We start from the raw sequence: 14,291 nt of genomic DNA, 5'->3' as shown, positions 1-14,291 counted from the left end.
CGACTGTCTTCTGCCACAAAATAAAGTAAATTCGTGCTCATGTAAGGTCATATTTATGGGATGTTTGCTTTTCTGTAGCTTTAGTTCAATTTATTCTTCTAAAATCTGTTTTTATTATTATTAATATGGCTGCTCTGTTGATAGTGTGTCAGCGGTGACATTACCAGCACATAGCCACAGCCGCTATAAACATGCTGATAGGATGATGTTGCTTCTGCAGCCAGCAGCGAGAACACTCAATACAGATTTAAGATTCAGTGTAACAGTTATCTAAATGTTGCGTGTCCTGTTTGTAAGCCCAGAAAATAAAATTAAATAAAATGACAACCTCTAGCTTCAAGCTAATGTAAGCTTCATGCTATTGTGAGGTTGTTAAATTTGCAAATATGCGCTTCACATATTCTACATGAATCATTTATATTTTTGATCTAAACATAATTCAGTCTCACGCTTTTCACTTGTTTTTAAAAGACTGTTCAGTCTTTTAAAATAAGTCAATTAAAATAATCGAAAATAGTTATGTTTTCTGTTGAAACCCCGCCCCTATAGGGTGTGTTCTGCGAGGGAAGATTGACCGTGGTGTCCGCCATTTCTTCTCTTCGTGGGAGGCGTACGTTTGGCGCAGAGCTCTACTTTGTCGAGGTAAATTAAACTTAAAACTAAATTTTCGAGAGGAAATGAAGATAAAATCTATCAGATGTGTGAATTTTTACCGAGGTAGTTTTTCGTATATACTGCTGTTGAGCAACATAATGGAAAATAAGAATTATTCCTCAAATTAAATGACGATAATGCTAGCTTAAGCTGCAGGGCAGTATTATGCGTGTTAACATCTTTTCCAACAAACTTGTGTGCATTTAGTTAACTGGTGTTAGTAAAAATGTTTTACAAAAAAAAAGAAAGGTATGAAGGGCCTGCAGTAGTCATTAGTGCCAGAGAAATTGTAAGTTTTTTGTATTTTCTGGGTCATTGTGACAATATAATTATTTGAAATGTATTGACTTTTTCTTTACAGATATTTGGTGCTTGTCCCTGCTGAGAGGCAGATTGTTGTCACTTCAGAGCAATTCTCTAGTGCTGTTCTGTAGTGGTATTAAAAGTTAATGTTGTAATAATATTTTGTTTGTTAGTGAAGATTTGCATATGTTATCTTACTTTTTGTAAATTTTATTTTGCAGAAAGATCAAATTAAATTATGTAACTAAGTATTACTGAAAGAGAATTTTGGTGGCAGGATACAGATGTGTAATATTCCAGTTATCAACATTGTACTTAGTTTTAAGTTTTTGGATTAGGTTTGGGTTGCCACATGGAATATTTTTTTTTCCAGATAAAGGTGCGTAGTAATTTACCATATATCTGTAATGCTTTAATCAGATGGAAAATTACTTTAATGTATAATTAATAACCATGATTAGTTTATTTTTAAAACACACATAGAACTATGTTGAACAGTTTGTCTACATCTTTAATAGATGCTAAATGTTTTTATAATTGATGCAAAATTTGATTTTTTCTAGATATCGTATTCTGCCTGTGAAACAAAATTTACCTCTGTCCTGAGTGTCCCTAAAGGCTCTGTAGGGGTGGTGAGTGTTTGAACTATAAATAGGGCAGTACTTAAGGGGTTTAAGTACATTTAAGTTCTACTAAATTGCATTGCAAATGTTAATGAATCTGTCTCTCTCCCTCTCCTCCTTCTCCAGTGAATGTGGCAGTGTAAAGGGTGCTCAGTATCAGTTAAAGGTAGATTGGAGCTACTTAATCATTACAAACTCAAACATCCACACTTTGGACGTACTTCCCGTTATCCATGTAGGTATTCAAAATGCCCATGCACATTTAAGACATGGAACGCCTTAATTGTACATCAAAGTAGAGTGCATTCTTCACAAGACAGTCAGACATTGAAAGAGTTATCTATATTTAGTTGTCACTTATGTTCCTGCAAGAACTTGGCAAATGAAAGGGAGTACTTTATTCATATCAACTCACATCTAAAGAAAAATGAAAATGTTTCTTGCATGTTTGTTGGTTGCAGTTTTCAGACTTGTATTTATGGAACCTTTAAATCTCACAAGAGTCGCAGACATACACCCCATAACCTTGCAGATTTTAAACCAGGTACTGTGAAGAAATCTACAGTAGCATCTCTGTCATCATTTCCTGATGAAAAGTGTGAGGAATTTGTCGAGGAGGATTCAAATTGTATATCGGTAGATTGCAGTGATCAAGATGAAGCCCTGCCAAATGCAATAGAGCAGCAGCTTGCAGCGGCCTTACTGAAGTTGGAGTGTTTAGTACATGTGCCAGGTATTTAAAAAGCGCTGCATCAGTCCCAGTATCTAGAGACTTCATAACTGACATCTTTAGCCGTCACCATCTTCAAGTTGAAGACTCTGTAGTTGAAGAAATCCTTGCAGCAGTTTGTTTATCTGACCCTCTTCAAAACGCAATAGGAAAAGGAGGCCCTCTTAGCACCACATATCAACGTAAACAATTTTACAGGGAAACGTTTGGTGTTGTGGAACCAGTTACCTACATACTTGATCAAAAAAAGAAGCGCACCTTTCAGTATGTCCCACTGTTACAATCATTACAGCAACTTTTAAATAGAAAAGCAATTCTTGATAAGGTACTTGAAAGTCATAGAGGAAAGGACGAAACTGAAGTTGACCCATCTTATGAGTACAGGTCTGTTAAAGATGGTTATCATTTCAAAAACAACTGTTTCTTGAATGCTGATGAGTTGCGTATATCACTTTGTTTGTATGTAGATGATTTTGAGACCTGCAATCCCCTAGGGACGTCTCGAAAGAAGCACAAGCTTTTTGGTGTTTATTGGATACTAGCAAACCTGCCCCCAGGCTGTCACTCTGCTTTATCATCTATTTATCTTGCTGTGCTTTGTAAAAGTGATGATGTTAGAGCATATGGTTATGACAAAGTTTTGGAACCTCTTGTGGAAGATCTTAAAAGTTTGGAGGACCATGGTGTGTATATTGCTTTGTTAGGGTACTTTGCATAGCATTGTGGCTGATAATTTGGGAGCACACAGCATTGCTGGCTTTGTTGAAAATTTTTCTGGTGATTACTTCTGTCAGTTTTGCACAGCAAAACGTTGTGATAGTAATTCTCACAGTGTTGCTTCAGGTTTTTTTGGCCTCCGAACTAAAGCAGTTCATGCAGAACATGTTAAAAAAGCCTCTGAGAACAGCACACAGTACTTGGGGGTTAAACAAGATTGTGTTTTTGCAAAACGATTGTCACATTTTCATGTAGTCTCTGGTTTTCCCCCTGACATTGCTCATGACTTATTTGAGGGTATTGTGCCAGTAGAGGTGGCTCATTGCTTAGCATCACTGATATCCAAGAAGATTTTTACAATAGATGAGCTAAATAAAGCTATATTGTCATTCCCCTATAAATGGTCAGACAAAACAAACAAGCCACATGTTGTGCCACAGAGACTCTTGCGTCTGAAAACAATTGGAGGCAATGCCCATGAAAACTGGAATTTGCTGAGGTTGCTCCCATTTTTAATAGGACATCGTGTGCCAGAAAATGAGCCAGCATGGGTTGTATTAATGGTTTTAAAAGATATTGTTGAGTTAGTTGTTGCCCTTGTACATACTGATGAGTCCATCTCATATCTTGAAAGCAAAATAGTTGAACACAGACAAAGGTACCAAGAGCTGTTTTCCTGTGTCAGACTTCTACCAAAGCATCACTTTCTTGAGCACTATCCTCAGATGATAAGGTACTTTGGCCCTCTTTCAGCAGTATGGACAATGCGATTTGAAGCCAAACATCGTTTTTTTAAGCAAATTGTCAAACACACCAGTTGCTATAAAAATGTACCTTTGACTTTGGCTTCAAAACATCAGCTGATGATTTCTTTCCACATCAGCTCACCGTCATATGGTAAATGCAACCTAGATGCACATCATGCGTCCCCAGTTCCAGTTGATCTACTGAAAGAGGACGTTTGTCAAGCTATTAGGTCAAAACACCCTGGTACATGTGAAGTATATCTGGCCAAAAACGTGTCAGTTATTGGCATAACCTACAGTGAAGGGATGATAGTTACTCATGGTTCAACATCCGGATTACCAGAGTTTGCCGAAATTATTCAGATGTGTGTTATTAATGAGAACCTGTTTCTCATTGTCAAAGTGTTGTGTGGGTGGTACAATGAACACTACAGAGCCTTTGAATTAAGTATGTCCCCTTCAAGAGAAATCAAGCTTCTAGCACTGAGTGAACTCTGTGACACTTATCCGTTGGCTGATTACATGATTGGCCCAATCCGAATGGTGACCTTAAAAAGACATATCATCATAAAAGGTTGGTTAATTAGGAGTTTTGATTAGTTTGCAGTTTTGTTCTTACTTGACTGCACTTTTTGTTTTTGTTTGGACATAGGGCTACAAGACAGATAATGTGCAGTGCTTAACACATTTGTTTGACCACCCAGTGTAAGGTTTAATGTAGATCTGCCCTATATTAACAGTATTGGTAATTACCAAAATTATTACCACAGCCAAGGAAGTGATGTCTTCAAGGTCAACTTAAGGATTTATTGGTGGAAAATTCACAAAAAGTCTTTTAACTTAGAAACTGATTATTACAAGTGTAGTTTTTATTGTAAACATAGATTGTATCATTTAACTTTTTTAAAAAAAATATTATGTCACTTTCGACCTCTGACCTCTCCTTCAAGCTCAACAGATTTTTCTAAAGGTCAAAGTGACAGTAATGTTATATAGAGCTATTTAAAACTATGTTTCTTACTGCCATTGGTTATATTTACAAAATATAGTCATACAGGGATTCTAAATATCAAATTTCTTTGGCTCTCTGATCTCTTCTAGAGTGAGCTGGCTTGGCGGAGGTTTGCACTCTATGTGCTTCCTCTGTTTATGTTTCTGTAATGGTCAAAGTATATTTGTCTTATTTCTAGTCAAAAAAGATCATCAGTGCATCTTGAAACTGGAGAATTTTCACTTGTTCACTTGGCAGATTTTTAAAATTTATTTCAAGCAAAAATAACTTGTATTAGGTGAAAATTCTTCAGTTTTAAGATGCACTGTCTAAAAACAAGTTACTATATCTCACTGAAATGTAACTCTGTAGCTGAATGTGTATTATTTTAGGTGTGATGAGATTATTTTGACTAGAAAAAAGACAAATATACTTGGTAAGATTTTGAGCTTTTGCTGTGAAATTTCAGTTAAGTATCAATCCTGAACAGAAAAATAGATTTTAGTGGTGGATTGTGCTTGATTAATTTCTGATTTCTCAGAGAAGTCTAGTATGCCAGCTCACATTTGCGTATAAAAAGATGACTTCAGTTTTAAACTCCTCACTCCTGTTCTTAATGTTAAAATGTTGGTAATGCACTGAAAAGGAAAAGGACTTCTAAACTTTTAATTCTAAAATATTTTGTTTTTCTTTCTTTTTTTTTGGGGGGGGGGGCTTGTGGTGTAATAAGTTTGTTAAACACTGGATATGCAGACATAATGTTTATTTTTTGGGGGGGCTACTTTTGATTTTTCTCTTTTTTCCAATTTAAATTGTTAATTTTCTTGTGGGCAGCTTATCAATCTTTTAATTATCTGTTATGTAGTTTTTAAGTTTGAGATTTAATTATTCAGACGCGTTTTTGTGATTGATCATTTCACATTTTTTTTTAAAGTATAGTGTTCTTTTACATCTATTTCGCAGATTAAGGATATACAATGGCCCCGGCAATTCTCAAAGTGATTTTGGGAGACAACAGCAGTCAGAGGCTGACTTTTCACTGTGGACTTCCAGGATCCGTTATTGAACTTATTGAAGAAGTGCAAAGACAGTGTGGCCTCAATAATAGCAACTTCCGGCTTCAGTTCATGGATCCACTATTTGGGAATGAGTTCATGAACCTTACTTCAATGGATGAAATACAAGATAGGGGAACAATCAGAATGACTTCCCTGGCTGAAGGCTTAACTACACAGTCTGCTGAGGCTGATGAAGCTGATGCTTCATGCAGTTTTGGTCTGGATGATTCCACCTCCCGGTCCAGTGGATGTGTTGATACAGACATACTCTAATTCAATTCAATTCAATTCAATTCAATTCAATTTTATTTATATAGCGCCAAATCACAACAAAAGTCGCCTCAAGGCGCTTCATAGATACAGAGAAAAACCCAACAATCATATGACCCCCTATGAGCAAGCACTTTGGCGACAGTGGGAAGGAAAAACTCCCTCATCACCAGAATCTGAGGCATCCTGCTCATCAACCTCTAGGGCATTGTGGCCAAGGGTTTTCTGTGTTCCTGAGTTTTCCTTTGATGCAGAGCTAAAACTTGAGCGAGGCAATGCAGCATACAAAGAAAAGGGCACATTGCTTACTCCAGATCCTAAACTGAAGTCGCAAATTCTTGAAGGCCTCATTCAAGAAATTGTCAGATACAAAGTTTATGTCACTGATAAAGACTTTAACACAGTTGGTGAGGCCCTCATCTCAAAACATCCTTGTCTCACTGAGAGGGGCTCCCTCACAGGATATGCTGGATGGAAAGCTAGCTTAAAGAATAAACTGGCAAGTTACCGCACTCAATTAAGAAAGTTAGGATGCCCTGAGGTGGTTATGAACTCTGTGACACAGAAATCAGGGGGCAAATCAAGTGCTGCTTTTGCCGTTAAAAGACCACGGCGGTCTGAAGTAAACTATTGTCCCCCCTATCCGGTTGGAGAATCTGAAGATAGCCTTGAGACTGTGAGAGTGGAGCTTCTTTTAGATGTGAAGAAGACAAACAACCGGGAGGTGGTGAGAATGAAAATGGAGAAAACATTTGCATATAGGAGACATGAAGTAGTTTGTGACACACCCATGATCAGCGACTTCCAGGCAAGATGGCCAGCACTCTTTGAAGTGAGCGAGGTATGTAATTTGTGAATTCTTTTGTGAAGATCATTGTGTTTTAATGGTATCCTGTAATAGAACATTGACAACATTTACGTTGTCTGCCAGGTTTGTGGAAAATGTCAGAAGTCATTTAGAATTGTAAAGATTTTTTGTTATTGATTATAGCACCTGAAGCATACACTGTATATAAAAGATAGAAATGGTTTCTAGGTCTGCTGACTTTATCTTTGACCTCAGTAAACATGGTTTATGGTTCCTGAGTGTTTGTGGTCTAAGTTGCTAGTTTCACTGCCCGGCTTGGACAGTCTCGGTCGTTGTGTCCTTGGGCAAGACACTTCACCCGTTGCCTACTGGTGGTGGTCAGAGGGCCCGGTGGCGCCAGTGTCCGGCAGCCTCGCCTCTGTCAGTGCGCCCCAGGGTGGCTGTGGCTACAATGTAGCTTGCCATCACCAGTGTGTGTGTGTGTGTGTGTGTGTGTGTGTGTGTGTGTGTGTGTGTGTGTGTGTGTGTGTGTGTGTGAATGGATGGATGACTGGATATGTAAAGCGCTTTGGGGTCCTTAGGGACTAGTAAAGCGCTATATAAATACAGGCCATTTACCATTATGACATGGTGTTCATTGTACCCATTAATATGGAAAAGGACAGTGGACTAGTGTATGCTCATTGGCTAACGATTTTTGATTAACTAATGAGGGTACAGTGTCTCTTGATTCCATAGGCAGATCTACACTGTGCTAATGACGTGCTATTTAAAAGAAAGCTGGAAGGGCAACTGTGGAAACGCACAGCTTAAGACTTCAAATTAGAAATTAACAAGTGGTGACATCATTCTCTTTTTATATACAATCAGTTGTTATAAGCCACTTCTAACGCGAGCAGTTGTGTAACTTTTTTCCTCTGGAAGCCTATCGAAATTAAGCTCTACTGATGGAGGGTTGTCAATCTGTGTGGCCTGTGACATTGTTCTTGTTGTAGGCTTTAACTCAGGAGGTAGAGCAGGCCATCTACTGATCAGAAGCTTAGTGGTTTGATCCCTGGCTCCTCAAGTCTGCATGCCAAGTATCCTTCGGCTACAAGAGATACTAACCCCAATTGCTCTCTGATGCGTTCATCGGAGTATGAATGGTAGTTAGGAAGCACTAAAAAACTTAGAAAACAGTGTTTGTGTGAATTGATGTGATTGGATGAATGCGGCATGTTGTATACAGCGCTTTGAGTACTCCGGGAGAGTAGAAAAGCACTATATAAAAATCAGTCCATTTCACCACAAAAGTGAGTGGGATGCATAGCTAAAAATTAGTAATATGAGAAAAGATATAAGTTTTTGTAAATGTGACCTTGTTACATTTGAGTTCGTGACTGTATTTTTATGTGTCAACTTCTCTTTTTAGATAAATGCAGAGTTTAGGCGGATTACCACCATGCCACTGCAGTCCCGATTTCTCTCGCAAATTGATGTGCTATCGGACAAATTTATAAAGGTGTTTAAAAAGCGAGGAGGACACATAGGAAGAAGACTGCAGAATATTCTGGAACCCATGGCCCAGGTAAGAAAGAATTTTAATTTGTGTCTACAGTTTAGAGAAAATAATAATTTTAACAAAACGCTGCTTGTCACCCTTTGCCAGGATGATGTTGATCTTGTGCGTGAATGTATTATCAAGGGGCTCTGCGTGTACCTCAACGAAGACCCCAGCAATTTAATGACAGAACATGTGGTAAGTGTTATTATAGAAGGTCATTTTTATTGAAAATAAATGTGGTTGCTTCATGAACTAAACCCCCCCTCCCAAAACTTAAAAATCTAAAATCTCTTACCCCTTGGCTGAAAAAGGCTTTTATTGCCACAATGACGCGTGGACAACTGAACAACAAAGTCATGTCGGATTGTCAAATTCATCCCATTGGTGCAGCTACTAAAAAGATTTTGAATCTCAGTGACATTGACCTCTCGGATTTTGAAAATGATCTAAGATTTTCAAAATTGTGCCACAGGTGTATCTGCTGGTGACTGGGGGATACCACTGGCGGCCCCCAGTTTGTATGTCTTTTTTTTATTCTAAAATGAATAGACATATCTGAAAAGGATTAGACTATATTTAGCTATGAAACCTTGTTTTATATACATGCTGACATGCCACAATTTCACTTTTTAATGGACATATCTAATAAATATTGGGGCCACCTTATTTATTAGACAAAATACTGTATGGCCTGGAAGTGTTTATAAAAAAAATATTTATGAAATACTTGGATCCAGCTAACGTCTTTGTTTTGGATCATAGTTTAGCACAGTTCAGATGTTAGTATCTCACGGTTATTGCAAAAACCAAACTAAATCAACAAGCTTGTTTTGTGTCATTCACTTTGTAAAAAATACTGCTTTATTCAGCGTCCTTTTTAAACCATGGCAAAATGTAGTTATCTACTAATAAATGGGTTGAATGTCACCTTAACCAAGAAAGAGATACAGAGAATTGTCTATATGGGTTAGAGAAGATATTATGTTTAGGTGTTTTACCTTTTTTTTCTTCTACATGCATTAGGACCACGTGTTCTCTGAACACCTCTTCAGAGAATGAAGAGGTGTTCATAGTTGAACACTTCTTCATTCTCTGACAGTATTCTGCTTCTTTGCAATGACCAGTGTTCTGTTGAATTTAATTTTGGGAATGTGTATTTTCCAGGCCACAGATGAAGGAGTTATCCAACAATCTATTGAGGAAACAACAATGGGAATCTATATCATCAAGTCAAGAGATGCCAGTGACAGCCCTGAGTACATTGGGATAGTCCTGGAAGGCCAGAGAGTCTTGCAGGATTTGGACAACTGTGCCCTAGCAGCTGCTATGCTATTTGGATTAATGTACACTTTGAACCTGACCTACCCACCAGAACTGAAGTATACCTTCGAGGTATTCCAGAAACTGCTTATGGAGCTCGAAGGGAACAGCCTTTCAAAGAAGGTACAGGTTCTCAAGAACAGACTGTACGAGTGAACAGTTATGACATGGAAACAATATGTCTACCTCTCTGAATATGTTCCATTGATTCTTTTTTGCCAACACTGGTAAAATTACAGTATATAGCGAAACTGATTTTTCTCACAATTTTATAGGTTTTTACTGGTAGGAGCAACTTTCACTTTTAACTTTGGGGCCATCATTACTATAGCATTCAATGTTCATTTTTCAAGCCATACTCTTTTGAGGAATAGTTTGTACTCTAGTGTTTTTTTTCTTGTTTTCTTGGTTTGTTTGTATTTCTCATCACATTGAGGCTGAGTGTGCCACACTTTCTGCTTCTGCACAAATTTTCAATCAAGGTGTATTGCCACTGACATAACTCAGTCCCATTCAATTGTAAAATGATCGTTGCATCATTGCCGTCACCAAAGTCATTTTGAAGCTGGTAACTGCTCTCAGGTAAAAAGCCTGAAGTAATTGAAGCAGCTGTTTAGAAGGCATACAATTTTTAAGTTCATTGGACATGGTTACAGTAATTTTGGTTATGTTGTGATGTCCAACCACTGTTTTGTTTTGTTTGTTAGTATAAGTTATTGTGATGTTTCACTTATAGAAGGAAGCCAAAACGAATCACATTTTAGGGCTCTTGATTTTGTGTTTGTGGGTGAAAATGTTATTTTCAAGCTTTTCTTCGTCATATTTTAATATTTGCATTCCTGTTGCCATAGTGCCTTACGGCTCTTACATTTAAAAAAAAAATTTTAAAAATTACCCGAGGAATTCTCACCTTTTACCTTTGGGCCAGTATTCCTAGAAAATTCAGCGTTAACATTTTCATAGGCCCTAGAATGTTGAATTAAGATCCAGAAGTTGTTTGTGTTTGGTACATTTTGGAAGAGATGCATTCAGATGACTCAAGTATAATCTTGAACTGCTGTTACGACTTCCAATTGTATACTGTTTTGAAAAATACAGGTCATTGTTAAAAAATGTTTTGCTTGTTGGTTTGATTGAAAGCAAAATATACAGTACATACAGTGTGTGTGTGTGTGTGTGTGTGTGTGTGTATACATATATGTGTATATAGCATAAAATTATCTTGTCAATCTAACACATGGTAGTCAAATACAATTAACATAAAGGAACTCTTTACATTTTACATAACCAGTTAATGTCTGATAAACAAGTAGTTTCTATAAATATTTGACATGAATGAAAAGGATACAAACAACATGAAAAAATCATGTTCATGTTACAAAAAATTTGTGTGCAGTTATAACATGAAAAAATAAGGTTGACAAAACATAACTTAATTGCGTGCAACCGATTACAATGATTTTTTTATGTTTATCCCACTGATTATTTTTTTCAGTGTAGGATGTGGGGGTGAACACCCTAGAATGTTACAGACCTCCTATGAGACATTCTTTCAATATGCCACCAACTATATACTTCTACACACAAGTGATTACATGCAGTATTCTACCATATGCAAACTTATATCACTGAAAGATTATACTGACTACTAAGTACAATTTTCCATTGACAGGTGCCCTCGGCCTCTCGGCCTGGGGCTCGGTCACTCAGGCACGGCTGGCTGCCGGCGGAGCTCACGGGCGCGTCACTGCAACTCCCCCTGGCTTCTGCTCCGCGGCTGCTGAGTGAGCCCTCATCTGGGACTCTCCTCAGCTCTTTCTGGGACAGTGGCGATGCTGCCCCTCTGTTGGTCTTCCTTGGTCTCTTGTGTTCTGGGGGCCTCTGGATGTCTGGAGTTTTGATCTCCAGATTTTATGTCCACTGTTATAGCATTGCTGTACGTGTGTGTGCTTTATGAAATACATCAGAATACAGAATATCTCATGTTTAATCGTCGGCTAGCTAGCTTACTCCTAGCTCACCTCAACGTTGTAAATCTTCTTTTTCATGGATGCCTGGACACTTCCTTTTATAATTCCGCCTGGAAAAACGGTTACACTGACCACTTTACTAGAGTTGAAGGAATTAAGACCCTTTTTAACCCTAATTGGTACTTCGCTAAAGAAGGAGGTAATCGTGAACAAAGTCACTGGCTCCGCCATCGTTGTTTCTTGAGGAGCACTTAGGCCCGGAAATACCAGTAACGTCATCCGTGACGTCAGACTGAACAACCGGATTCCTCTGATCTACAGCTGGACCCTCTCATCCAAGCAAATTTAACACATTATATTTTAATTATGTTTTCTTTTACTCACAGTATCTAATATCATCAATGCCAGCTTACCAAAGCAATGTGTTTCATGGTGAAACGCCTGTGTGGAAGTATTGTTCTGGATTTAACATTTTAAAGGCTGCTTTAAAACTCAGAGCTATAGTTTAAGAAAATGTTCTCTTATTACATGTGAATAAAAAAAGAGAAACTCATCACAAGGTGGGAACGTTTTCATCCAGTCACAAGGGATACTTTAAATCTAAATTGGAAACTGCAGTTTAATGCATCTATAAACAGAAAACAAGAGAAAAGAAAAAAAAACAATAAAACTCATCGTGGAAATAAAACACCATTTAAGATCTCATAATGTGCCCCCTGAGTTCAACAAATAGATGAATTTTAGAAGGATGTCCTGACTGAGATGTTCCAATTAGGATGTTAATTTGTGCAAATATGATGCATTACATTAGGTGAGGTGCAACAGTTACTTATAAAGTAGTGTCAGAAGCAACTGGAAGGTTATTTTTTGTCCTTTATTGAACAAGCATCATCTGTAAAGGAAAACGCTAAAAACTGACCTTTTGTGCGTCAGTGGGAAATCTAAGCCATAGCTACATCACAACCGCAAACCCCATGGTGTAACCTGACCTCCCTAGAAATGCAACTACTGGTTACATCAACTCAGCCCACACCAGTTGTTATTGGCTTGCTCAGTACTGTCGAATTCAGCTATACATGTTTGTCTAGTTTTTCTCTGCTGTTTTGTATTTATCGGTGACAGAATAATAATAATTGGCTCAATACAGAGAATCGTGTTGTGAGTGCTTGTTATGATGCTACAAAGTCTAAACCAGGCTAACAACATCTACTGACATCCTCAGTTTTCCAGTCAAGTCAGTAAAGTTCCCAAATTCCCTCTAAATATCTTTCTCTATTCTTTTTGGGATAGCAGACAGAGTGAGGTCCAAAATAACTAAACGTCTTTCAAGTGTAAGCGAAGATAATTTTTAATCTTGCAGAATCATTAGTTAAACCAAGAAACTCACATGATGTCAAAATAACAATTTTGTTCACCGAGACAAATGATGTAAAATGTGACACATGTGTGCAACTGTTTCTGTGTTTGGACTGGTATAAGCAGCTTTTCTACAGCAATAACTCATATGTCACTCACCTGAGATAAGTGTCACAATGACTGCACAGCTCAGCCAGCTTTGACTTGGACAACAATGAAACGTGACGACAAACACATCTTATTGTTGGATGACACAAATGGATGATACAAGCCTTTAAGGATTATACTGTAAAAAACTGATATTCTTTGCTTATTGTAGGTTTTCAGCTTTGTCATCTGTTCTGACTTTTTGTGTATCTGCAATATCATTGCTGAAACTTGTGCCTGAATGATTCACTGTGCCTCTTGGTGTTGGTCTTCTATAAAGCCTCAACAGCTTCTCCTCTGTGGCTCTGGCATCTCAATTAGATCCCAGCTATAATGCAATCAGCCCAGCTGTAATGAGCAATATTGCCTTGCATAACTCACTCATAACTCATTTGCAGAATTAATTGCTGCATTAGACACTGGGTGTCCCCAGTGGCAAGTGAGCTCCACTGATAAGATATTTCATTAAATTCAGTTGTTTACAACACATTCCATCAGTGGCACTGCTGTTATTCAGCATGAAGAGAAATGCAGCCTGCCATTGTTACAAAACAGGCTCCCCATGCATGAGGCAGAACAATGAAGTCAAGCCCAAACTGTCAGGTGGAATGGCAGACGAGACACGAGCAGAGCAAACTGAGTCGACACAAAATGTTGTTGTCATTCATTCACTGCTCCTTCCACTCTATAAACAGAGTTGTAATTAACACTAGATAGTAATAAAAAACCTACTCAGACCGCTTTTTTTGGTGCTATTAATGACATCATTGCTGTATTCTTTTCTCCTTAAACGTGTACTACTTGGTAGCAGTGGCACTCCATCAGGAAAAGTATGGCCAACGGTGTATGACTTGTCCAATCTAAAAACGGACATAAATGAAAATTTGCCAAAATAAAGTGATCTCTCTCCTTTCATCTCAGACAACGCTATGATAAAAGTTCCTCGCCTGTTTGCATTCATCCTTTACATTATTACTATTTTGTCACCGCAGTTACCTGCTGTGGCTAAAAGCTGTGTTTATTTCATACTCACACTGTAGCTGTCTCTGTCTTGC

At 37.9% G+C, this 14,291-nt stretch overlaps 1 protein-coding gene and 1 long non-coding RNA gene across 2 annotated transcripts; both read left to right on the top strand.

The window, feature by feature from the left end:
• LOC309689960 lies at positions 1-6,090 on the top strand. Its single transcript, XR_014271568.1, has 5 exons — positions 1-25; positions 550-642; positions 1,521-1,589; positions 1,707-1,815; positions 5,728-6,090. It is a non-coding gene; the product is annotated as an uncharacterized lncRNA (long non-coding RNA).
• Positions 6,091-6,260: 170 nt separating this feature from the next.
• Positions 6,261-13,795, top strand: LOC309689527 (uncharacterized protein). Its single transcript, XM_082506045.1, has 5 exons — positions 6,261-6,933; positions 8,312-8,467; positions 8,549-8,638; positions 9,608-9,886; positions 11,436-13,795. The coding sequence occupies exons 1-5, from the start codon at positions 6,640-6,642 to the stop codon at positions 11,718-11,720; spliced, it is 1,104 nt and encodes a 367-aa protein (XP_082362171.1). The 5' UTR covers positions 6,261-6,639; the 3' UTR covers positions 11,721-13,795.
• The last annotated feature ends 496 nt before the right edge of the window (positions 13,796-14,291 follow it).

This window comes from Aulonocara stuartgranti (assembly GCF_965226115.1).
Source record: "Aulonocara stuartgranti genome assembly, chromosome: 15".
NCBI classification, from domain to species: Eukaryota; Metazoa; Chordata; class Actinopteri; order Cichliformes; family Cichlidae; genus Aulonocara; species Aulonocara stuartgranti.
This window is presented reverse-complemented; position numbering and strand designations above follow the sequence as displayed.